General features: G+C 44.3%; 1 protein-coding gene across 2 annotated transcripts in view; it reads left to right on the forward strand.

Annotated features, from left to right (window-relative positions):
• PRKG1 (protein kinase cGMP-dependent 1) overlaps positions 1-25,909 on the forward strand; it is a 369,443-nt gene that overhangs the window by 276,161 nt on the left and 67,373 nt on the right. For both annotated transcript variants that reach the window (XM_030950731.1, XM_030950732.1), the window contains exons 6-7: positions 3,964-4,041; positions 7,937-8,031. In XM_030950731.1, the coding sequence (XP_030806591.1) occupies positions 3,964-4,041; positions 7,937-8,031 (173 nt within the window). The remainder of the gene's footprint in view (positions 1-3,963; positions 4,042-7,936; positions 8,032-25,909) is intronic.

The following is a 25,909-nucleotide window of genomic DNA, read 5'->3' on the forward strand; positions in this document are numbered from 1 at the left end:
CTGGGCAGGCTCTCAAAAATCTCAATTTTAGTCAAGGTTTCTCCACACAACCTTGTCAGCTCTCAAACGTCTCGTTTTTAGTTGAGGTTTCTTCACAAGGCTGGGGTAGGCTCCCAAACATCTCAATTTTAGTCAAGGTTTCTCCACACAACCTGGTCGGCTCTCAAACATCTCATTTTTAGTTGAGGTTTCTCCACAAGGCCTGGGCAGGCTCTCAGACATCTCCATTTTAGTCAAGGTTTCTCCATGAGGCCTAATTGAGGTTTTTCCATGAGGCCTAATCAAGGTTTCTCCACACAACCTGGTCGGCTCTCAAACGTCTCGTTTTTAGTTGAGGTTTCTCCACAAGGCCTGGGCAGGCTCTCAAATATCTCATTTTTAGTCAAAGTTTCTCCATGAGGCCTGGGTGCAATCCTTAATATCTTGTTTTTAGTCAAAGTTTTTTCATGAGGCCTGGTTAAGGTTTCTCCATGAGCTTGGGTGGGATCTCAAACATCTTGTTTTTAGTTGAGGTTTCTCCATGAGGGGCCTAATTGAGATTTAGTCCATGAAGCCTGGTAGAGCTCTCCAACATCTCATTTTTAGTCATGGTTTCTCCATGAGGCCTGGTCAGACTCTCAGATATCTCATTTTTGGTGATATTTAGGAGCAGAAGCTCCAGTTGAAGTTTGTGACTGATCAACCAAGCTCACTGGGCCAAAGTCCTCAGCCAGATGTGAAGGTCTGAAGTAGAAAAGGTGATGGTTTTTTGTGCGGTGGGTGACATGTGCCCTGGTGTGTTGGGGACAGAGAAATTAACACATTTAACTGATTTAAAGAAATCATATATTTAACTGTTCTGAGATGTGTGGTTTGGGGTGGTCACCGAAATATGGTTTATACATTGCTTTGGGTCCTGTATCTATGGGAGATTTTCATCCTGGGGAGCACTGGGACTCAAAAAAGGAGTTTGTTGACAAAATTTGATGCTGTTGGGCCCCCTATTCCTAATATTGCCCATTTTCAAGATAAGTTGGTCTTATAAAAATCCAGACACTCCTGAAGAGAGCTTGCATTGGGTATTTCTCCACTCAAAGAAATGTCTGTGTCCATTCATTGACATTCTGCGCAAGATGAGGGATTTCATAAAATGGGATAGCTGCCTTTTTTAGAGCAAATCTGAGTCAATCACAAGATTTGTAGCTCTCCTGTGGGTTACCTAGAGCAGATCATGGAGACCTATCCATGTCTTATTTTCTCAAACCTGCTGTGTGAGCATTGTTACCCCTTTGGCGCTGGGATTTTTTTGCTCACTTCAAGTAAAACTGAAAATAGAAGTAAAGGGAATAAAAACCCCTGATATTTTTATAGAAACTGTTCTTACTGGACAAACAGAAATCTCCAGGGGAGGCCCCTGATGGAGGGCTTTAAAGAGAGGAAGAGCTTCACTTTTGTTCATTTAGATTGGAAATGCTATTTTGTGAAAGAGTCCAGCTTTTCTGTATGCTGAAGGACAGGATGGGAGGAAACAGCCTCATCAAGCTGGGCCAGGGGAGGCTCAGCTTGGCCAGCAGCAGGAGTTTCTGCATGGAAAGGGTGCTCAGGCCTTGGCAGGGGCTGCCCAGGGAGCTTTGCAGTGCCCATCCCTGGAGGTGTCCCAGGAAGGGCTGGAGGTGCTCTGGGCTGGGGACAAGGTGGGAATGAGTTACCAGGTGGACTCCATGGTCTTTTCCAGCCTCAGTCATTCTGGGATTCTGTGAACTTTTGCCAAAACGCTTCTTCAGAGATCTTTGATGGTACCAGAGGTACCTAAGGAGCTATTGCTGCTTCTCAAGTGGGGCTAAAAGCAAGAGCCTTGTTTTTATTTCCACTTCCATGTGCCCTGAGTGAGCTCTTGGGCACTTTGCCTGCCAAGGATGGTGCTCTGACACTGGGCAGGTAGCAAGAATCCCATTAGAAGGGTGAAGCACATGGATGAGCTGATTTGTGTTAGAAAACAAGGATTTAAAAGCAGGAGGGCTGCTAAAGGGTGGGAACAATGGGTTGATTCAAGCAAGAAAGATTGTGTGTGGAATTAGCTGTGAAAGAAATGGCTTGGAATGCATAAACATGAGAATGTGGGTGGTAAGGAGGGCGTGGAAAGAAGCACCAGTGAGGAGCAGGTGAAGCAAAATGAAAGCTCTGGGCACTCAAGGAGGGACTAGAGGAATGTGATTGGAATGTTGGAACAACTTGGCTGAGATTGGAGCTCAGTTTAAAAAAGAAGAGACAAAATTCACTGAAGTGAGAGGCAGCTTTGGGTGCTGTGAAGCTCAAATTTGTGCTCCTTCCATTCCTTTGGAAGAGTTCTGGGTGGGAAGTTTGGGAAGAGTCATGCATGGGAATGGTTAGGATTCATGGGTGGAATGTTTGAGAGGACTCATGGGTTGGGAAGAGCCATGTGTGGGAATGATTGGGAAGGTTTAAGGGTGGAATTTATGGGTTGGAAGGTTGGGAGAACTTGTGGGTGGGAATTGGTTACAGCAGCAGGACTGAGACTGATTTCTGCAGTTGTTGGTGCTGGTGGTAGTTGGTGAGCAAGACCAAGAAGTGGCCTTTTAGGGAGCAGGTTTATCATGTTAAATTGCCCAGAAATTATATAAAAATGCCATCAATGTTTCTAATGAATATGGATCACCTGTTGTAAATTTAGAAGGCATTAGCCCTGTATTTTCATTAATTAGATTTTTGGGTGCCTACTTGAGGGGGGTCTGATCCCAACACCTAAAATCTGACCCTTCCAAGGAGTTTCAGCCTGGATGGTCAAAAATATGCATTTTAAATCTTCTCTCCAGAAACATCCACCATAAGCAGTAAAACTCTGCAAGTTTGTGTCCAGGTCTCCTCCAGACATTTTTCCCCTCCCTCTTCCCACTCTGGCACATGAAAATGGGAAAAGCTGGAGGTTCTGTTATCAGTCTGTAAATGATAAAAAGGTTGGGTGTAAAGATAAATAAACAAATTCAGGTCAACACAACACCTTTGAAAAAAAAATGTCAAGCTTAACCAAATTTGAGGATTTGGATTAAATCCCCTGTTTTAGCTCCAGTCCTTGCTTGTTTATACTTACTTTGGGATTGGAAGATCTGATGGCCAGTGCAAGTCATTTTTGGGGTGATAGAATACCCAATACCTCCAGCTCTCCTGGTCATGGTTGAAAAATCCAAGAGACATTTATCCCAAGGGAGATGCAAGAGAGTTGGATGGGAAGCTCTTGGCATCCCCCAGCCTGCTGTTGGTTGAATTTGCAAGGGCAGAGCGTCTGGGATGAAAATTCCAAGGTTTGGGGGAGGTCTAAATATCAATTGAAAGTCTTGATTTAGAAAATATTTGGGTTTTTTGGTGATGTGTAAATGCACATTGCTTTTGATGGGGTGACACAAGGGATGAAAGTGTCCTAACAAGTTTAGATGCCAGCATTGATAAGATGTGACGTGAATTTAGCAAGGGCTGTTCCACAAAATAAGGCAAAAATGGACAGATTAAACTACTGTAATAGCAGGAGAAAAGGAAAACCTACTTGCTGAATAAAACCCTTGCTAGCAAAGCTGGAAAACCACCAAAACCACCAAAAAAAAAAAAAAAAAAGGGAGGAAAAAAAATTTTATACCAGACTTCTTATTACAGTTTAGTTCATGTAGCTTATTCCCTGTTGGAAATTCCTCTGTCTCGTTGATGTGCTAAAAATGGATTCAGGCTGTGAGGATAATTCATCTGGGCACAGGCTGGCACCAGCACAGCCAGAAGAAAAATGGGCAAGCCACAAATGCTTCCAGTTTAATTATTCTATTCCTTACCACAGGACAATCTTTAAGTCACAGCCAATGTCAAGCTGGGATAAAAGGGGTCCAGGGTGATGTTCTTACAAAGTTGCCAAAATATGGGCTGGAGAACAGGCTCTGCTTTTATTTGTTCATCTTCATGTGGTTCCTTTCCCTCTTGCAGACTCACTACGAGAGTGGAGAGTACATCATCCGCCAAGGGGCTCGAGGGGACACCTTCTTTATCATCAGCAAAGGAAAGGTGAGTTCACACCTTCCCAGGCCAAGGGGCTCCCAAAATCCTGCTCCAGCCCCTCTCTCTCCCCTCCTGAGGCACAAATGTGCCAGAACCTGACATTTAATGGAGCTCCTTGGCTGGGTCAGGAAAGGAAGAGTGGCCTGAAGGGCTGAAAATTAAATCCCTTTCTGGTTTGCACATGTGCTCCCAGGCAACACTCTGGGGTGGAAACTGTTGTTGAGTCTCTGGGCAAAGGACCATGAAACTCGATTTCTTTGAAATAAATCCTACTCCTAAATACTCCATGATTTTTTGCTAAGCATCCCCCTTCCAAGGCTGGCTTTCAGGCTTCATTCCCATGGCTCTCTCTTCCCAGCTTCTCCAAATAATAGAAAGGCAGGGATCTCTGAGCTCTCTCCATAGGGAAAAAAAAGGTCTAAGTTTCTCTTCCACTGCTCACAGGGAAAATATTTTTGACCTCATTTCCCATAAAATGCTGGTGGGATTTTATAGACCAAGTTTTTTTTCCTTATATTCAACAATTATTTATATTTTTTTAGCCTGCTTAATACACTTGAGAGACACTTGGCTTCTTTCCACATAGCAGGATGGAGATTTTGGAGGGAATACACAGTGATTTCTAGCTGCCAACTTGTTTTCCACCATCATCTTCCACTTTCTGGGAGCCAGTTTTTCTTGTAAGGCAAAAAATGGTCTTTTTCAGATCAATAAGAGTGTCTTGGAGAAGTTTTTGAAATGAAGTTAATCATAGCCTGCAGAAATCCAAGTTAGTTGGTTTGATGCCCTTTCACTTGCCCTTCAATCAAAAATACTGATTGTCCATACTCTTTTCTCAGAGTGTGGACAATCATGAGCCAAGCTTCAAATCCTTTCTCCTTTGCCATTTTTTCATGGGGAAAAATATTGGGATGGTGCATCTCCCTCCCACATCTACATTTCCCTCCCACAACGAGTGTTTGGAGTTGTGTTGGCCACAGAGGCTTTTGCCCCACTTGGTCACTTGGTGGGTCCCACGCCTTCCCAGCAGCACAGAATCCTGGAAAAGCCTGGGTGGAAGGGACCCTAAATCCCATCCAGTGCTACCTCTGCCATGGGCTGGGACACCTTCCACTGTCCCAGGCTGCTCCAGCCTGGCCTTGGGCACTGCCAGGGATGCAGGGGCAGCCCCAGCTGCTCTGGGCACCCTGTGCCAGGGCCTGCCCACCCTGCCAGGGAACAATTCCTAATTCCCAATATCCCATCCAGCCCTGCCCTCTGGCACTGGGAAGCCATTCCCTGTGTCCTGTCCCTCCATCCCTTGCCCCCAGTCCCTCTCCAGCTCTTCTGGAGCCCCTTTAGGCCCTGGCAGGGGCTCTGAGCTCTCTCTGGAGCCTTCTCCTCTCCAGGTGAGCACCCCCAGCTCTCCCAGCCTGGCTCCAGAGGGGCTCCAGCCCTGGAACAACTCCATGGTTCCTCTGGACTCATTCCAACATTCCCCAATCTACAAAGAAATGTAAAAACCAAATCCCAGTTGTTGGCCTGCAGCCCTTTACCCTCCCCCAGAGGATGGAGAAGACCTCCCATGGCCTTGGCCATTGCTCCAGAGCCCTGAGCTCCTCCTGGAGCAGCTCCTTGGCTTTGTCCCTGGCCTCTGCTCCTTTGTCTTGCTGTGACAGCTGCAGGCCAGAAGAGGGGAGCTAAAATAAAACAAGACACTAGGACTTGCTAAAAAATTCCCAGACTCTCAGCTGGAGCCTGATGGCTTGACAGAAATTCCCACAGGGATAGTTAAATCCTGCCCAGTTTTCTCTTCCAAGCTTATTGCTTTGGAAAAGAGACACCAGTGGCTGATGGGTGGATGGAGCTGGAGAGAGTTTAATTTTAATGCCTGGCTTAGAATGGATGTAATAATTAATCCATGCTAAGCCTTGGATAGTGGCTCAGCAGTGAAACAGGGAATAAATGACAACAAAATACAGGATTTTAGAGTCAGTGTGTGCTGCCTGGCACCTGCAGAAGCTGGAGCACATCACCTCCCATGTCCTGTGGTAAAACTTGACTCAGGCAGCTCAGCAAGGCAGGAAAATGCTGGCAGCAGCTCCTGGGAGCACACCTGCAGTGTCTGCAGTCAGCGTGAGCAGGATCAGGGAGAGCTCCTTGGGGAATGTCTGCCATGCCTGTCACGTCACAGTGTCTGGAGTCACACAGAATCATGGAATTGTTTGGAATGAAAGGACCTTAAATCTCATCCAGTGCCACCCCCTGCCATGGGCAGGGACACCTCCCACTGTCCCAGGCTGCTCCAAGCCCCAGTGTCCGGCCTGGCCTTGGGCACTGCCAGGGATCCAGGGGCAGCCCCAGGTGCTCTGGGCATCCTGCCCCCAGGGCCTGCCCACCCTGCCAGGGAACAATTCCTAATTCCCAATATCCCATCCAGCCCTGCCCTCTGGCACTGGGAAGCCATTCCCTGTGTCCTGTCCCTCCATCCTTTGTCCCAGGTCCCTCTCCAGCTCTCTTGCACCTTGACACCCTGGAATTCTGCTCTAAGGTCTCCCTGGAGCCTTCTCTTCTCCAGACTGAAGTCAGCAGAGATAATTTTACATTTCTGAGCCCATCACTCCTCTCAGAAATACTGAGAAAACTTCTGCTCTGTTTTCTTCCAGCCCATCCTGCATTGATAATTCTTCTAGGACCAAATTCCTTTTTTTCCTTCTTCCCTGTCAGCTCCACCTCACCCCACTTGACCCCACTCCTGAGCTCCTTTAGTGTATTTATTTTAACTTGTTTCCTCAAGTCCTACCAAGCAGAAATCAAAGTGGTTTCCAGCCATGCTGTGTGCAGGAATCTGTGGGATAATAATGGGTGGAAATGGCTCATTCCCTTCTGCTTGGGAAGTGCTGCTTGCACATCCAAAGGCAGCATGGGCCTTGCTGTGTCATTTCCCACCCTTTTCCCTTTAAAACTCACAATGTGGCACCACTTTTATTCAGGTTCTCTGCTGGAGGCTGGCTCAGAGCTTTGAACATTGTAGAAGTCACTCTGTCCTAATCCCTGAACACTCTTTGTTTGGGATCAGTGGAAGTCATGGAAAAAGGGCTGAAATCTGCGCTGAAGGTCCCTCTGTTTGTCCAGAGGTGTTCCTGGCTCATCCAGCCCACATTCCCTGACCTTCCATGAGTCAGTGCAGGTGTTCAGCACCGTGTGCTGCTCATTAACCTCTCAAACCCACTGGTTCTGCCACCCCTTAAAGAGCTGGGACAACGTGCAGACCACAAATTTAATTTAATAGGGAAATTACACCAGGATATCACTGAACCCAAAAAGATGTGCCTGACATCCCACCTTTTAGCTTTGGGAATTTCCATGTGCAAATGCTCTGGTTAAAAAGATGGAAATATTTGATTTCTGCTCCAGCTGGATTTGTCCCCTCCCTAAACTAGAGACAGAGCAGAGCCACACTCCATCCTGTAATGCCCCAAACTGGACACTTCAGTTGTGTCCCAATGGTGGTGATTCATATTCTTCCTGTCCTTTCAAGGAACTTGGGAATGCTGGGAACCATGTGGAACAAAGTTCATGGAAGCTTAGGCCATAGATGATAGATAAACAGCAAATTTTTGGAATTTTATTTTCCCGTGACTGTGCTTGTGCAGCTAACTCCACGTTTAGAGTTGGAAACATTCCCAAAAATCCAAAGCTGTGTGTTTTTGCAGGAGTAGTAGGAAAAATCACTGCTCATTTTCTTGGATGGTTGGTTGGGGGTGCCAAGTGAAGAGTGCAGGACTCTGGGGAATTCCATGGCTCCCAGAGGAGACTTTCCTGAGAGATCCAGGAGGTGACAAACTCCCCTCTGCACGAAGAGGTTTTAGCTGTTAATTAAAAGTTCCCTGAATCCTGTGGGGTTTTGGCTTTTCCACAGGTGAACGTCACCCGGGAGGACTCTCCCAGTGAAGATCCCGTCTTCCTGCGCACTCTGGGGAAGGGGGACTGGTTTGGAGAAAAAGCCCTCCAGGGGTAAGTGCTCCTTAGGAAGTAGTTATTGAATTTTGATATTTTCTCCAGGATTTTTGCAGCTTTCATGTGGTTCTGGCTGTTTGGGAAGAGATTGGGAGTGGATTTATTCTTTTGGAGTCACTGGATTTGTGCTAGAAGGAGGCCCCACCTCAGTGGGAAATGAGCTTATTCTGCACTTGAGCAGCCAAATGTAGACCTTCCCTTGCTTGTGGACATCAAAAATTAGTTTATCTTTGTGTTTCCTTCCCCAAACGTCCATTGGAAGCTCAAAGAGTTTGATTTTTGCAACTCTGGAGTGTTATTCCTGTATGGAAAAGGATAATTGTGGTCATCCTGATGGAGTGGATGGCTGAAAGTTTGGGGGTTTAAATTGCTGTGCTGTATTTATATGGGATTTTGGAGGTGGAAATTGGATGTGAGCGAGCACTTCTATATAAACATTTTCCTTTGGAGATGAGCTAAAAGGAGAGAAGTTGCAAATTCATATCCAGGCTATAAAAATAGGCTTAATTAAGGCAAGAATTCGGGACACTCATTCATCTTCATGGATAAACATATTTTCCTAGGGGTTTATCTGGGTGCCAGAGCTCTTGGGTTTTTTTTGGGACGCTGTGGTAACATGGCCAATCCCTCCTCTACCACCCTTCTCCCCAGTAGAAGATGGCAGAATATTTGAAGGCCAAATTTCCTGGCACTTCTTGCCAGCCAGAGATGTATTGAGCACAAACCTCAAGTCTATGAATCTCTTCCTTAATTACAAAATATTGTAGTTATTGAACAAATATCCTGATTTTGATTCCATCCCTGCACAGCCCTGTTGACACAGAACATCCCCATGGGTGGGAATTCCTTGGCATTTCAAATAGAGTAGTTTGAGATCAGTTAATTTACAATACTTGGCTGCATAAATTTGAATACTCAATATAGAAATAGAAACTTAATTGTCGAGAGGACGTTCTCAGCATGCAGGGAAAGCACAATCCTGCCGTCCTTGGAAGTGTCCAAAGCCAGGTTGGACAGGGCTTGGAGCAGCCTGGGACAGTGGAAGGTGTCCCTGTCATGGCAGGGGTGGCACTGGATGGGCCCTTCCAACCCAAACCGTTCTGTGATCTTTTTTTTTTTTTGCTAGAGAATTCCTCCAGAACCATCCTTCCTGTTTGCTGATAATCACAGGAGTCTTACAGGGAGATTTAAATGGAATAATGTGAAAATATTGCAATGTAAATATTTGGCAGCTCAATAAATTGCTAATTAATGAGTTTCTGTGAGGATTGTGTGAGACATCCCTGTTTGGCCACCTGGGAAACCTTTAGGATGATTCCACTGCTGCAAAATACAGCTATGGCTGAAAGCTTGGGATAAAATTGGATTTTTACTCTATTTTCTTTCCTTTTTTATCATTAATTAATTGTTTTAAAACTTCACCAGGGCCTTAGCAAGACTTGAAATCCCAGAGTGGTTTGGGTTGGAATGGACCTTACAGACTAATGGACACTGTATTAAAACCTGATATATTTTGTGTGTGCATAGAATAAAACAAGAGCTACAAATCATTTCTTCATTAAGATAGAAACTAATGCAGAAATGCAGCCTAGCAGGAGCTGGGATAACAAATCCCTCCCAGCAATATGTCCCTGACAGAGCCATCAGGGACTGATGTGCATTATCCCATTTTCCATGCTCACAGCAGATGGCACCCATTAGTTCCCAGTATCCCATTGCACACTGGCAGAGCAAGGCATGAAATGATGATCCACATCCTCTCCCAGGCCCCTCGTACCTTCCTGGCTAATTGGAGGCAGCAGATGGATAATTTGCAGTCTAGCATGACATCATTTAGGGTGCTCCACAGTCAGGTGTTGTTTTCTTCATTGCAGTAAAAACATTTATTGTGTAACAACATTCATAAACATAGAAACATAATATAAAAATTTATTATAAAGCAGTAATTATTTCTGTCAGCATGGAAATAAAGTGTTGTGGTGTTTGTGAGGTCCCCAGGATGAGGTGAGAGATGAGAATCTGACTCCAAGTTTTTAGAAGGTTGATTTATTATATTATGATATTATACTATAAGAAAATGCTATACTAAAGAAAGAGAAAGGAGACATCAGAAGGCTTAACAAGAATGAATAATTAAAACTCGTGATAGACTCAGAGAGTCCGACACAGCTGGCTGTGATTGGCCATTAATTAAAAACAATTCACATGTTTGGATAAACAATCTCCAGGGCACATTCCAGAGGAGCAAAACATGGAGAAGCTGAGGCTTCTCATCTTCCCAGGAGAAAAATCCTGGCAACGGGATTTTTCAGAAAATATCATGGTGTGACAATAAAGTTCCTTCAAATCAGCACGGGGAGAGAACTCAGTGCATCTCAGGTGCTGAACTCAGTAATAACTCAGTGGGAATAGCTCAGTGTGGCTCAGGTACTAAAACTGGCTGATAAATTAGGGGGTGCTGCCTTGCTGGCTTCACACAGCTGGATCTTGCTCCAGAACATCTGGAGCACAGCACAGCCCCTTCCAGAGGGATGCTTTGGGAGCAGCCATCCATCCCACTGGATGGAAAATGTAGTTTAAGCCTGTGGCAGGAGTCTTGAGGCAGAAAATGATAGGGGAAGGAAAGAGGACAGAGAGCAGATCTTTAGGGAAATGAGGGTTCTGAGCACCCTGGGATAGTGGAAGGTGTCCCTGCTCAAGGCAGGGCGTGGAATAGGGTGGAATTTAAGGTCCCTTCCAACTCAAACCAGTCTGGGGTTCCATGAAGGCCTCCTTCCTGCTGCATATTCCATCATATTTTGCATTTACACAGGGCTAGGGGGTTTGGGTGATGTGGGTTACATCTGGTTTTGGGATTCAGGAGGAGTTCTGGGCCTGGAGCAGTGGACAAGGGCAGGGGGCTGATGTTTGGAGAGCTGGTGATGGAGCAGGAGAGGGAGGGGTTTGATGGAAATATTCATAGTTTGATTCATAAGGCTTTGACCAAACTGGCCAAGTGTTGAGGTCCAGCTGGGATTTTAAGGTGAGTGCTTTGCTTTTTAAAAAAGGGGCCCTAAACATTCCTGGGCAGTGGCAAAACAGGAAGAATATGGGTGAGTAGCCCAAGCTAAAGCTGAGCCAGGGCCTCCATAACATGTGTGTGTTCATTGGATATATTTATGTATAAATATAAAGGTGTATCCTACTGAGAAAAGCAATGGGAATATGGATGATTTAAACCTACAGGAATAGCACAAAGTTATAACAAACATATTTCATGTTTTAGCATGAGAATGCCAGCTGGTTTTAAGACTGTTTTTTATGGCACTTCTAGGAGGAGATTTTTAATGCTGATTTTTTTCTGAAAACTGCAGAATTTGTTCATTTGCCCTGTGGGCTGTCCTGGAAAATAAGGAAGATATTTGCTCTGTGGGGAAGGACTTGGGGAACACCGAGCTGTGCCTGGGCCAGCAGAGTACACATTTTTTTGATTGATTCTTTGCAAAATGTGTTTGTGGTGCATAGGGTGAAGAAGGAATTGTGGTCTTTGGGTTGTGCAGGAGGTGCTGTGCCCTGGTGACCCCAGCAGTGATAACTGAGCTGTTGGGACTGATTTATATCTGTTTTTTTGTTGCGTTCTTGATGATCTGAAAATGAGAATGGTGGTAGCTGTTCCTCATGGGACAACGCATCTGCTTCCAAGAAAATTTGTGCTATTTCCCATTTATATCTCAATCTCTGGTAGTTATTTTCCCTGAGTTACAGAAATCATCTCTACCTGCCTCAAATCCCTGGGGCATGATTTGTGCCCTGATAATTTCCTGGAACAATAAAACAATATCCATGGATATGGGTAGGAATGTCAACAGGACAATTTCTGTGCTGACCATTGCAGAACCTGATACCATATTTCCCACCAGGAATAGTGGGAGTTGCTCTGATGGATGTTGACATCAGTAACCAGAAAAGCATGGGAATGCACATGGGAAATATCAAATCAAGAATAATCCAATCAGGATTGCAGCTGGTGATGTCAGAGCTCTCTTTATTCAGAAGTTAATGTTGGTGCTGAATTTAACGCCAAAAGCTTTTTAAAAGGCTGAGGACAAGACATCAATAGAACTAGGACTTTGTTCCTTCTCTTATATATAGAGGGTTTTTTTCTTAGTCATTCTCCTAAAGTAATTATTTTTTATTAAAGCTCTATTAACTCTGCAAGAGGTGCTGGGATCACCCCACTCCTGCTCCTCTGCTCCCTGCTCTAATTCCCACTTTCCGTGGACTAATCTGACCTTTCCATTGATCCTTTTCCCAGGGAATAACTGAAAAACTCAGTGTTTCTTTAAAAACTTTATAACCCAAACCTAGAAACCTTTGGGATGCCCCACCTTGCTGCCCTGCTCTCTGCTTTTTTGTCCTCGCCAGCTTTTTTCATGTTTCTTGGCTGTCCTTTCCCCTTTTTCCCCCTTTTTCCCCTTTTTCCCCCTTTTTCCCCCTTTTTCCCCCTTTTTCCCCTTTTTTCCCCCCTTTTCCCCCTTTTTCCCCTTTTTTCCCCCTTTTTCCCCTTTTTCCCCCCTTTTCCCCTTTTTCCCCTTTTTCCCCTTTTTCCCCCTTTTTCCCCCTTTTTTTCCCCCTTTTTCCCCCTTTTCCCTTTTCCCCTTTTTCCCCTTGTTTTCCCTTTTCCCCTTGTTTTCCCTGTTTTCCCTTCTCCCTTTTCCATTTTCCCTTTCCTCTCTGCAGCTTTTATGGGCTGAATCCTTTTCCAATGTCCTTGAATTGACTTTCTCAAAAATAATAAGGGTTATATTCCATTTTCCTGGGACACCTTCCTTGCCACCCCCTGCTCCCACTAAAACCTTCCCATCTGCTGCCCTATGAACCTCATGGTCCTGAATTTTCCAGGGAAAAGAGAGTGGAATGGAGAATTGGAAATATTTGTCACTCTGGGACACAGAGGCAGGCACACTAATGTAAATGTGGCAGGAATTTCATCTCAGGGTGTTATTTCCAGAGGTATATATATGAATAAAAGATATATTAATCCTATAGGATAAAATTAGGAAAATACCATTGTAATTCCTATGTCTTCAGGGAGAACCACAGCTCCTTCTGTTGCAATCTATTTGTTTTTGGGAAAAGGCATCCAACCACCAAAAAGTGTTGGGAAAGGGCTTGAGAAGCAGCAAAATTCTGGTGTAGGAAAGCAGATGGAATTTGTGATGAAAAATGGGCTGTGTGGTGTGGAAGGACAATAAGGGAAAATTCCCTCCTGGGGTATTTCCTCTTGGCATGAAGCCTTTCCTTGGCCACAATGCTGAGACATTCTCTATTCCCAATTTGGAAGAGTAGAAAAGGGAATTAAAAGCAGCCATGGGGTAGGAATGCAGTCCAGGATAATGCAATTTTCCAGCCAGGAGCTCCATAGAGATGGAGATGTACAAATGTAGAGACCACCATAAAATGGAAGCAGTGCTTCAAGTGTTGATGTGCAGGAGAATGAATAAAAACCACCCCAAAAGAACAATAAACCCAACTCTGGCAAGTTTAGAAGCATTTTTGCCACCCCTGTTGCTAAATAATGGGGTTTTTTTTCCATAAATGTAGGGTGGTTTTCCCCTGTTTCCCAACACCTGTGCTCTCTGTGTATTCCATGGACTGTGGATCCGACACGTGGTCTCCAAGGACCAACTGGACTTTTTGTCATCCATTACCTCAGATGCTTTTTACACTTCTTGCAAGCACTGGGTGATCTCAGAAGATCTTTCAGCCTTTATTTCCCTTTCCCTCCAGGGAGGTGGGAGCCCTGCTGGATTTAGACCCATCCGTGATGGATTTAGATCCATCACCCTGAGGCTCAGGAAGCTTTTCCAGGTTTTGGGCAAGCTGTTGGCAATTCCCTGAAACAAAAACCTCCCAAGAGGCTTTGTAGGGTGAGAGCTCCGAAGCTGGGACAGCTGCAAGTGGGGAGGCAAAGTGACACTGGGATGGTGTCACCATCTGCTCCCCTCAGGGCTGGAGCTCCTCCTGTGGCAGCTGGGCCTTGGAGCTGATTGATTTCCTGAGGACACCCCATGGCAAAAATTCATTTTAATGGTGGAAAATGTGGCCTGGCCCCAACACCCTTGGTTTGAGCAGATGGAGGGGGTTTGTGATTGCAAAATTGTGGAATTTCCATCAGGCCCTTTGTGGTTTGTTTAATTCCAGTATTGCATGATGGATTTGCTTCTGTTTCTCCAAGTCGGGCCCTTCTCCCAGGTACCACGCAACAGGAGGTGAGGAAATGGCCAGGGGAGGTTCAGGCTGAGCCTCAGGGAGAATTTCTTCACCAAAAGGGTTGTAAAGCATTGGAACAGAGTGCCTAGGGAAGTGGTAGGATCCCCAAAAAGAAGAATTCTGGCATGGTCTGGAAGTGTCCAAGGCTTGGAGCACCCTGGGATAGTGGAAGGTGTCCTTGCACGTGTCAGAAGGTTGGAACAAGATGAGCTTTAAGGTCCCAATACAAACCATCCCAGAATTCTGGGATTTCCATGATTCTGGCCCTTTTTTTGCCAGTGTATGAAGGAATGAGCTGGAAAGGACATTTCCCAGAGGGCAGAGCAAGATGTGGTGGCTCTCACAGCATCCTGCTTGGGAGCACTGCACTGGCACTCCTGAGGAACAGTTTATTTCTGCTTTTCCAGCAGGAATGAATTGATATTATTGTCTCTTCCTGCCTAAAATCACAGCATAGAATGGATTCTCCCAAACCTCCATAAATGTGGCATTTCCAGCACCCAGAATTAATTGCTGCCCAACATCCTGAACCAGAGCTGTAGCTTTAATCATTTCTGATCCTTGCTGGGTTGAATATCCTCAGGCAGTTTTTTCAATCTTCCTTCTCCTCCTGCACACTTTAAAGTGTGGCACTAATTGCCACAGTAGGTTTGGGGCTTTTAATGGTGCTTGTTCGGGTTTTTTTTTTCTTTTTGGATGAGCCATCTGCTGCTTGAGGCCATTCCTCTGAGTTCTCAGATGTGCAGTTGACTTGTTGATTTTTAGAGTCTGTTGTCTGAGATTATACATGTGGCAACAAGCCAGGTGAAGCCAATTTTCCTCAACTGTCTTTACATTTTCTGGCACATTCAGTGACTTGTGAAGATCTCTGGAAGGTGTCCCTGCCCATGGCTAGGCAGCTGGAAGTACATGATCTGTAAAATCCCTTCCAACTCAAACCATTCTGGGATCTTCTGAACTCAGCCCAACTTCTTCGTTAACAAGAACCACCATTTTTATAGAAAAGAAAATGCTGTGTCTTAAAACTGTTGTAATATGTCTCTATATAAATATCATGTACATAAAATATTATATCAAGGTTTGGAGCTGGAACTCAGCACCCACAAGTTTACAATCTCAGGGTTTTTCCTAATTTTTGTGCAGAGTTCTGGTACTACCTTAGTCAGGCTGGTCAAATAGATCCTCATGGAAACACCTCTGGTTCTGAAGGGATGGGGGTGGCCAGGAATGAAAGGCTGGTGCACAGAAATTCACCTTGTTTGTTCATTTCAGGCATTGGAAGGACACAATGAGATCACCCCAAAACTTCCTTTCTCTAGGTTGAACAATCCCAGTTCTCTCAGCCTTTTAATGTTTGACTTTAAAATATTTTTATCAACCCAAAATCTCCCTCAGGGGAAAAGAGCCATTAGGAGAGAAGATTCCTTCCAACCCAAACCTTTCTAGGAGTCTAAAAAACTGAAAATTTTACTACTCTTCTTCTCCTCACAAAAAGGGCATAAATAACATTAATTTGTGTGGGGAAGTTACACTCAGACCCAACTTGATGACTCAAATGTAGTTAGTAAATAATCAAGTGGTTTGGAGTCTTAAAGACAATTGTCGGTTTAGAAAATCACAGCTTACGAATTGTTCTTGCTTTTCTCCAACTGAGTCATAGCTCAGGAATTCAAGCTGTTCTTGGTTTTTTTTTCCTTTGAAGATGCTGTCTAAAGAGCAGAGACAGTATTCTTCCTGCTGAGTTAAAAAAATTTAAAAAATATATATCTAATGTTGAGCAAGCAGAGTGTGCGAGATGTAGGAAGGAAGGAAGGCAGAATTCCAGGGGTTTGGGGCAAAGCAGCACCACAGAAGATTTATAGTTACCCATATATTTCCTTTTACTGCAGTGAACATCTCCAAAAATTTTTTCCAATATATTTTTTTCCTCTGTGTTCCTTCAGAGCCTGAAAAAAAAATTGCTGCGCTAAGGAATGCATAGGAAATAATAAATATTATTGCTATTTATTAGCTAAGAAAGCTGCTGGAGCACCATTCACATTAAAAAATATGGTTTTAATTTATAGTTTGTTTTTTTTTAGTAGCACAATTTGGAGGATTTATTTTCCTGTCTGAAGTAGGATGAGTGGAATGGGTGCTGATGGAAGAGATTTCAGGGGTCAGATCTGGTTCTTGCTTCCTGGAAAGAGCAAAACCCTGGGACTGCGCTTTGTTTTTCCCATCTAAAGGGTGTGAAACAGCCTGACAGGGCTGGAGGCTCCAAACTCTTCCCCCTTTTCATGATTTTTTGCAGGCAATTCCTGTGTTGTGCAAAAGAAAAAAAGGAAACAATGTGGGGGGGAATTCCCATGTGATTTTTGTCCTGCAGCAATACTTTGCTGTCAATAATAACCATCAACTATTAGATCCAAATGTTTTATCCTAGAATTTCAAAATGAGGATGTTTGTGTCAAAATGATGGTTTAGGACAAATGATTCTAGTTGGGGAAAAATGCATGCTCTGAAATAAATGTATTTTTAATGAGAGGAGACAAAAAATCCCTGTACAAGAGTTCCAGTGAGGGAATCTCACATTTTCCCTGGGAAAATGCTTCCATCAAAATACTCCCCCCAGCTCTGTTCAAGTTTGTAACCATTAAGTGGAACTGAGGAATGCAGCAGTGAATTTGAATTCTCTTAACTTCCTTTATAAAAAAAAAAACACCCAAACAAGTGAAGATGCCTATGGGGGATGCAGGAGTAGGAATTAATTCATGGGATGTAGACAGGATAATCCATGTTAGCAAACCCTCAGAGCAGGTTACAACAAGATGGAATTGAAGAGGGGAAAAGAACAAAAAAAAAGGGATATCAGCTTAAATGTATAGCTAAATTTACTACAGCACCTTGTGATGTGGCTCATGTTCAAATCCCTTTTTGTACCTAGGATGGATTTGGGTTTGTGTGTCAGGCTTTGGAGCTCCATTTAAAATTCCTGTAATTTATCAATTTTAGAAAATTGAGGGGGTTTTCTGCACAGTAACCTGGAATTGGGATGCAGGGCCCACTCATTATGAGGCACCATTGTAATTAAATGTTCAGGCCTGTGCTTTATAAATAATCAAATGTGCTCTATTACAGCCATATTAAAAGAATTCCACCTCTAAAATACAGAATGATATCAGCTCATGGCTTGCATTTTGCTTGCTGTAATTTAAACAAAAAGGGACCAAAGGAAATGGCCTCAGGTTGCACCAGGGGAGATTTAGGTTGGATATCAGGGAAAATTTCTCCATCAAAATGTTGTCAAGCACTGGGACAGGCACCCGTGGCAGTGGTGGGATCAGCATTCCTGGAGGGATTTAAAGATGTCTGGAGGTGGCACTTGGGGACATGGGGCAGTGGTGGCCTCAAAGCCCATCCAGTGCCGCCCCTGCTATGGCAGGGACATCTTCCACTGTCCCAGGCTGCTCCAAGCCCTCCAGCCTGGCCTTGGGCACTGCCAGGGATCCAGGGAATTGCTGTTTGGGCCCTGACTCCTCACTTTTCTTGCCTCAAACCCCAACTGTTCTCTTTGCCTCCATGATCTGCCTCCATCCGATCTTTCCACTGGTGATTTTGACATCCCACACCTGTTTATTGCACTCTGGAAAGTATCCTGGGGCTTCTTCCAGAAGCTCCTGAGCCTGGGAGAAATTCCCATTAAAGACCCACAGAGCTGCCCAGGCTTTGAGACCACCTAGAAAGTGCAGATTTGCTGACAATAATTACATTTCCTGTATTTATTTCTTTAAATTGAGATTTGTCACCGAGGCTTTTGCTGTTTGGAGCAAGGTGTCAGTGATTCTCTCAGGAATGTCACCACAGATTGTCCCAAAAGCCAACAGGAGGGATGGGAATTGTTGAGCTGCATGCCTTGGATGGAACAGACATTTTCAGAGGTTTAGCTGTGTTTATATCCAATAAAAAAGGGAAAAGTTCATTTAAAACTACTAAAGCTGTGGGCAACCTTCATCTCAATATAATCTTGGGTTTGTTCAGGCTGAAAAAGTGGTTTAGGGTTATGTGGCAGAACTTCTCTAACGAAGCAATTTCACTCTGGCTGCTGAAGGGGCTGGCAGAGATTTAAATTCATCAAAATTTTTTATATTTAATTTTTTCCCCCCCTCAGCCCCTGGGTTTATAAAATCCAGTTCTTGATTCCTGAAGTCTAAAGCTGTAAATTACACATCCTTAAGGCACCAGCTAAATTCCATTATGTCCACAGTCAGGCTGTAATTAAGTGGAAGGTTGGCAGTTGTAGAATTGAGAAGAAACTGGAAGGTTTTAGAGTTTTATATAGAACATGATCTTATAAAGATGAAAATTACTATTACAGGAGGTTACTCAGCATTTGTCCTAGGTGCTGGTTTATTTTCTCACCCCGTGGTATAATTTTGGACCTTCCACTGTCCCAGGCTGCTCCAAGCCCCAGTGTCCAGCCTGGCCTTGGGCACTGCCAGGGATCCAGGGGCAGCCCCAGCTGCTCTGGGCACCCTGTGCCAGGGACTGCCCACCCTGCCAGGGAACAATTCCTTTGTAATAAATGAGATTCTGGTCCTGGATTCCATCCCAGGTGGGGGGAAAAAATTAAAGGAAGTTAAATCAAGGAGAGAGAAAGGGATGTGAAGTTCCTGGGCAGGAAGTTCCTGGGCAGTTCTACAGACTGAAGGGACTCAGCTCTGCCATGGTACTGCAGCTCCTCTACACCCTTGTATAGTAAATTCAGGTGACTCCTTGAGGCAGGAAATGATTGGCATCTGACTCCAAGGCTTTGGAATACTGAGCGCTCACTTTATTAAAACTATTATCATATTCTTACTTCTAACTCCTGAAAAACTTTATTAATACTATTATTATATTACTTTATATTATACTATAACTATACTACATCATACTTATTTCTAACTCCTGAAAAACTCGTGACTGTCTGGTGACAGTCAGGACACAGCTTTGTGTGATTGGCCAAGGAAACAAAACAATCCTCAGCAGAATCCAGCTACTGAATTCCTTCAGGTAAACGATCTTCCAACACATTCCGCATGTGCAAAACAACAGGAGCAGAGAATAGAGATAAGAATTGTTTTTCTCATCTCTGAGAAAATCCTTGGGGAAAATTGTGCCTTGCTTTTCTCTTGAAAATTGTGAAGAGAAATGTGGCCACACCATTGGCTGCAGCATTGGGCAGGGGCATCTTCTCCTGAAAGGACAGGAGTTAGGCAAGGTAAAATCCGCTGGGAATATTTGGGAGTTCAGTGGAGCAAAGGGAATGCATCAGGCAGGGAAGAGGCTGGGAGATTTTGCACCCATGATGTCCAAGCGTTTATGCAGAAGTTGCAGAGTAAATCTTGCTTTAAACAACCGGGACATTATCCCAGCTCCCCACTGCTGGTGAAGCCTTCTCAGGATTTTAACATCCTGACCTTTTAACCTTGGACACTTTGAAATGTCCTCCAGGGAACTTTGCAAAAGGAGATGGAATTTGAAAGCCAATATTGTTCTTTTCTGAAGCTAGGTATTCCCAACATCCCCCCTTTCCATGGATTAGTGCAGTGCTTGTAAAGATGCCTCTAGCTGGGATTTTCTCTCCTGTCTTGCATCTGGAATTGGCATCTGAAATTCTGCCAGTGCTCTCTTCAACCTTTTTAGGATAAATCTGCCTGAAGGAAAACTGAGGTGGCCCAAAAAGGTGTTTGGTTCTTGTTCTTCATGGGACCTGGAACTGGGGCTGTTTTTAGTCTGGGATATTTACAAATGAGTTGGATTTGCCAGAGGGAGTGGGGTAGTATGGGCAGGAAAGAGAGAAAAATCAGCTCAATATTGGCCAAAAACCAGCTCTAAAGGTCCCTGTTCCAACTTCCTGCTTCAAACAGGGATGTCCCAACTCCTGGAGCAAAGTCATCATTCCTTTGTCCAGCCTCATCTTAAAACGCTCCAAGGAAGGAGCATCACCTATTGCACTGCTCCAACGTTTCCTGAAGTTTTCCATCATTTCCAAGCTAAATCTCCTAAATGACAACTTGGAGCTGCTTTAAAAAAAATCCTGGGGGAATAAATCCCAAGAGAAGTAATTTAAGCTAAGGAATCTGGTATTTAACAGGGATTATTGCCACTGTCTACTTTCAAAAAGCTCTTGAGCCTGGCCTTTATTGTCAGGAAAATGGGAATATATCTAATCTCCATGGATTTGGGGGTGTCCACAAGAGCACAGAATTTATAGGAATGGAGGTTATGTTATGTTATGTTATTTTATGTTATTTTATGTCATATCATATCATATCATATCATATCATATCATATCATATCATATCATATCATATCATATCATATAAATTTTTTTAAATCTTTCATCATGTGTCCTTTCAGGACAGGCTCTTAGAGACTTGGAGAAATAATAAGTAAAAAATAATTTGGAGGTTTGGGAGAGATCCCTCTACCTGGGAAACCTGGGAGAGCTGAAACTCTTTGGAATGTTGGAAAAGTCAGAGCCTTTTGCACTGTTGGTTTATTGTCCTGCTGCTGAAAAAAAAAGAGGAAAAATTCAGATTTTAAACTCGCCCCCAGTGTGTCCTTGAGCAACATCAGATATTTTGTGGATAAAGCTCCCTAAGCAGGACATCTCCAAGGAATGCAGGCTCATTTAGGAAATGTTTTATCATTTGGAATCTCTTGATGAAAGGCCTGTAATAAAGTATTTGCTTTAACCTTGTAGCTTTATTTCTCCTTATATGGCTACAGAAGATACTTTTCCCATGTGGAGATTCCAGATTAAGGATAGGGAGAGAGTGGAAGGGAAGGATTTTAATTGTCAGGGGCTTTGAAGTCATAATGGGACAATGACCCTGTGACCCTGTGTTCCTGCTGGAGCTCAGGAAAAGCATTAGTTCACTTCTCAGTTTGGGGGATCCACATTTTCCATCCAGGCCCAAGCTGTTCTTGGTATCCAGGGCTTGGAGAGTGATGAGGCAGCCAAGGGAAAAGGGACTTGGATTTCTTTGAATCCCAGAACAGCTTGGGTTGGAAGGGGCATGAAGAATCAGCTCATCCCACCCCTGCCATGAGCAGGGACACCTTCCACTGTCCCAGGCTGCTCCAAGCCCCAAAGTCCAACCTGGCCTTGGGCACTGCCAGGGATCCAGGGGCAGCCCCAGCTGTGCCAGGGCCTGCCCACCCAAGGTTGGGTCAGTATATCAATTGTCTTGGAGGTCTTTCTTATTCCCTCTTTGTGTTTGTCACTTAGCTTAATAAATAATATTAAGTGCAGCTGCCGAGTCATTCATGAAGAAAATGTGTCAAGGACCATTTCATGTAGCTCTGGCTGCTGAATTCTGTTGTTGCTGCACTACTTTTTTTAAGGAAAATAATGCAAATCAATGGTTTCTTCTTATCTGTGCCAGTTTCCTGGGTTTTTGGCATTTCCTGGGTTTTTGGCTTTGCCTGGCTTTCAATGATCTGATCAAGGCTGGCAGAGAAGTTCCTTATGCAGGGTAGGTCTGCAAGGCACCAGCTCCCAGAAACTCTTCTGATTTGTTCAAGGTTTAATTGATTTGTCCTTGAATGGGATAATTAACATTTAACATGTCTTAAAGATGCTCTTGTCGCCCACTGGCTGATTAAAACAGCAGTGGATGGGGTGTGGTAGGGTTTTATTTCACTTTAATGAAAAAGTGGCCATTTTGTGCCCCTGGGTTGTTTCACTTGGGGAATATAGTTAATTACAGCCTAGAGAGTCTCTGGTTCATTACAATAATTCTGAATAAATTGCACAAGTAATTGGGTTGAATCATTAATGGGTTTGGCAGGCAAGGAGGTTCTACCATCCCAGCGTCACCATTGTGTCACTCAGATTTGGGTTTATCTGTCACAGACTAAACTTAAGCCACAGTTTACCTACAAATACCAGTTTTAATTCCTATAGAATATTCCTCTAGCTGTGTTTGCTCTTCCCTGCCTTTCTGAGCTGCTGGAAACACTGTAGTAAGTGATAGCAATATCATTGAGGGTTTCCTGGGAGCAATGGGAATGGAAAAACCCCTGGAAATGGTTTTGCCATCAGCAGAGAGGGATTTCTGAGCATTGTTCCCACCTCAGCAGTGGGAAACACCAGTGGGACACGGTGGCTCCCTGCAGGGATTAGAACTGTGCACGTGGCACTTGGGGTCAGGGTTTAGGGGAGGACTGGGCACTGTTGGGTGGCTGGTTGGACTCAATGATCCTTTTCCAACAATTTTGTGATTTCCTTGCTAGTCCTGATGCCAGCAGATCCAGCCGTGGTGGGATGGGTGCAGTTACAGGGGTTAAAAAGAGATTCCATGCAGGACTTGGAAGCAAAGAGTTAGGGATGAGGTGCTCATCTCTTTCAGCCTTGAAAGTCAGCCACAATAAGGATTTCAGCTGGATATGGGAATGCCTGCAGTGTAAATCCTCACTGTGTTGTGGCAGCTCTTGGAATTAATTGGAATTCCCTTCCCAGGCAGGTGGATTGCCCAAGGGGTGGCACAAATGGAGTTTCTGTGCCCAGAGAAAAGGCAGAGCAGGGGCTGTGACAGATGGTGGCCCACAGGTACTGGAGAAGGCTCCAGGAGAGCTCAGAGCTCCTTCCAGGGCTTAAAGGAGAGCTGGAGAGGGACTGGGGACAAGGGATGGAGGGACAGGACGCAGGGAATGGCTCCCACTGCCAGAGGGCAGGGCTGGATGGGATATTGGGAATTAGGAATTGTTCCCTGGCACAGGGTGCCCAGAGCAGCTGTGGCTGCCCCTGGATCCCCAGCCCAGGTTGGACACTGGGGCTTGGAGCACCTGGGACAGTGGAGGGGTGGGATGCCATGGCAGGGGTGGGATGAGTTGATCCTTCACGACCCTCCCAACACAAACCATTCCATGATTCTCTGCCTTCCCAGTGTTCCCAACCCAACACTGCCAATAATCCATCCCTCTGTTTGCCCAAGGGACTCAGAAAAGCTCAGTGAAATTAACAGAAGGTGGAATTTTTGTTTGGCTGAAATGGGATTTGTGAAATGGACCCTCCTGGCTGTGGGCAGGTGTTTCAGGAAAGGCTGTTTGGCACTTGGAAGTGTGGACACCTGGGTGGAAACTGAGCTGAGGGTGCCACTTTGCACAGGTGTGCAGGCAGACATCCCAAATCCATCTGGCACCTTCCCTTGGCACTCCAGCTTCTGGAAGTTCCAGTCCAAGTTTGGCTCCTGGCTCATCACCAGCAAAGAGAGAGCCACAGGGAATTGAGTTCCCTGGGGTTTGAAAACCTGTGAGTTGTGGGTCTGGGAAGTGCTATTTCTCAGGAAATAAATAGTTATTATTTTCTTTATATATTGTATATCTAGGGAATATCAAATTCAAATGTCAATCCCTAAACTGTTTGGGCTGGAAGGGACCTTAAAACCCATCTTATTCCAACCCCTGCCATGGGCAGGAACACCTTCCACTGTCCCAGTCTGCTCCAACCAACCTCTCCTTGGACACTTAAACAGTGGGATCCTTCCTTGGGTTCACATTTGGAATGTGAATACTCCCAGAAGACACAAACTTTTATCTCAAATTTCACTTTGTCCTGAATGCACCCAAGTTCCCCTTTTTTAGAAAACTAATTGAGGAGGAATTTGATTCCCATGGACACACTGACATCCCAAGGACACCCAGTGCTACTTTCTGCCAAGCCTAAAAGACCCATGAGAATATTAATATCAGAACATTTATTAAGAAAATGTAATTCTTAATTTCCAGGTGACTTTCCCAGACTATTCCAGTGCTGTTTTGCAAAATCCAGGGCTATAATTCAGCCTCATGTCTGGGCTTTTTTCCCATTTATATTTTATTCAAGCTTTGTGCTTTATTTCTTCTTTTGACAGACATTTTATTTTATAAAACCCCTTTTATTCCATAATGAAATTTGCATAAATTCTTGCCTGTTTTAACACTGGAGGTGGTTTAGTGCAGACCCTCCCATGGAAGAGGAGCACTTTTGCTCCTGATTTTTGGCGCTATGCTGAATGGCCTCAGATTCAAACACCGTGTTGGAATTCATCCCAATTTGTTCTAAAATACCTGCTCACCTCATAAAAATGATAAAAGGAAGACAAGGTTTCCTGAAGGGTCATCATGGCTTGAAATGATGAGTGTAATAATTGCTGAGGTTTTTATTGTTGCCTTCCCAGTGCTGAGTGCTGAATCTTCCACTTTCATATTTGGGTGGTCAGCAGCACCTACCATATAAAACCCCTCTAAAATCACCTTAAAGGTGTCCTCAGAGCAATGAAATCCTGGGAGATGAGCCTGAGAATGGGGATTCATCCCTTTCCTTCCAGGAATCTGCTGGGTCACAACCCTAAACTGCTCTCCTAACGCTGCTGTTGTACTCCCAGTGCCAGGTCACCTCCATCAGGGCCAGGAATTCATTTCTTTCCATGCCAGTTGGATTTAGTTTGGTTTTGGCACATCAAATCTTGATAATTTTTTTTTTTTACTAAATCAAGAGTAGGCAGCAGGTGGTTGTTGCATCTCCCCCTGCTGCGACTATAGGCCAAGATGCAGATGAAGTTATAGAAATTATTTATTATTATTTAAATTTTATTTTATTTATAGAAATAAAAGGTAATCAAAGCTTTAAAAGAGATTTTTAAGTCTCCAGGTAGGCAAATCCCTCTTTTTAAAGGTAGAAGTTCACCAAATTTGGGTACCACACCTCAGAATACCCAATAAAGCTGATTCTTATCTCCCACCTGAAAGTCATGGTATAATCAGAAAATACCCAATAAAATAGAAGTGAAGATAGAGATGCTGGGCTTTGAGCTCTTACTGCTAAATTTAAGCTAATAATTGCTTTTTCCCATTTTTTCCCCTATCTGACATGTCTTGTCCTAAATACTTTAAATCAACCTCATTAAGAATATTGTAACAAGGTCAAGTGTACAGTGCTGGAAGGTGGGAAAATGCATTAAAAAACTCAAATAGCAGCAAATTAGGAACCTCTGGATAGTCCTGTGGCATAATTTAAAACCCACCAGGGAAGACCTCATTTTTTTTATTTCTGAAAAGCCTCATTATCAGGATTCTCAGCTGATCTCAGCACTGATCTCCTGAGGTCCCACAGGGTGGGAGGTTTCACTCTCCTAGGCAGGTTCTGCAGGGCAGCCACCAAGGTCCAGGCACTGACCCACCTGCTCTGGGTGGTCCTTTGAGGTTCTCCAGTTTCTTGAGCCAAGAAATGAGGTTTTTATCCTCATTTTTTTAGGGAAGGAAATGGTGAACATCAGGAAAGAACTGGATGTGGCTGTGTCCATGGGGTCACAGAATGATTTGGGTTTGAAGGGACCTCAAAGCCCATCCAGTGCCACCCCTGCCATGGGCAGGGACACCTTCCACTGCCCCAGGCTGCTGCAAGCCTCGTCAAAGACTGAACTTGATGACTTTGGAGTTCTTCTCCAAATTTAATGATTAATTCTGTGATCCATGTCTGCATCAATCACCTGGATCTGCCTGATTTCCATGGAGGAAATCCACCCCACACAGACCAAAGTTTGGCTTTCCAACCTTTCATCTTCCTGAGAGCCCAACATCCATTTGCCATTGGCTTTGATGTAAAAATATA

This window comes from Camarhynchus parvulus, chromosome 6 (genome assembly GCF_901933205.1).
Source record: "Camarhynchus parvulus chromosome 6, STF_HiC, whole genome shotgun sequence".
NCBI classification, from domain to species: Eukaryota; Metazoa; Chordata; class Aves; order Passeriformes; family Thraupidae; genus Camarhynchus; species Camarhynchus parvulus.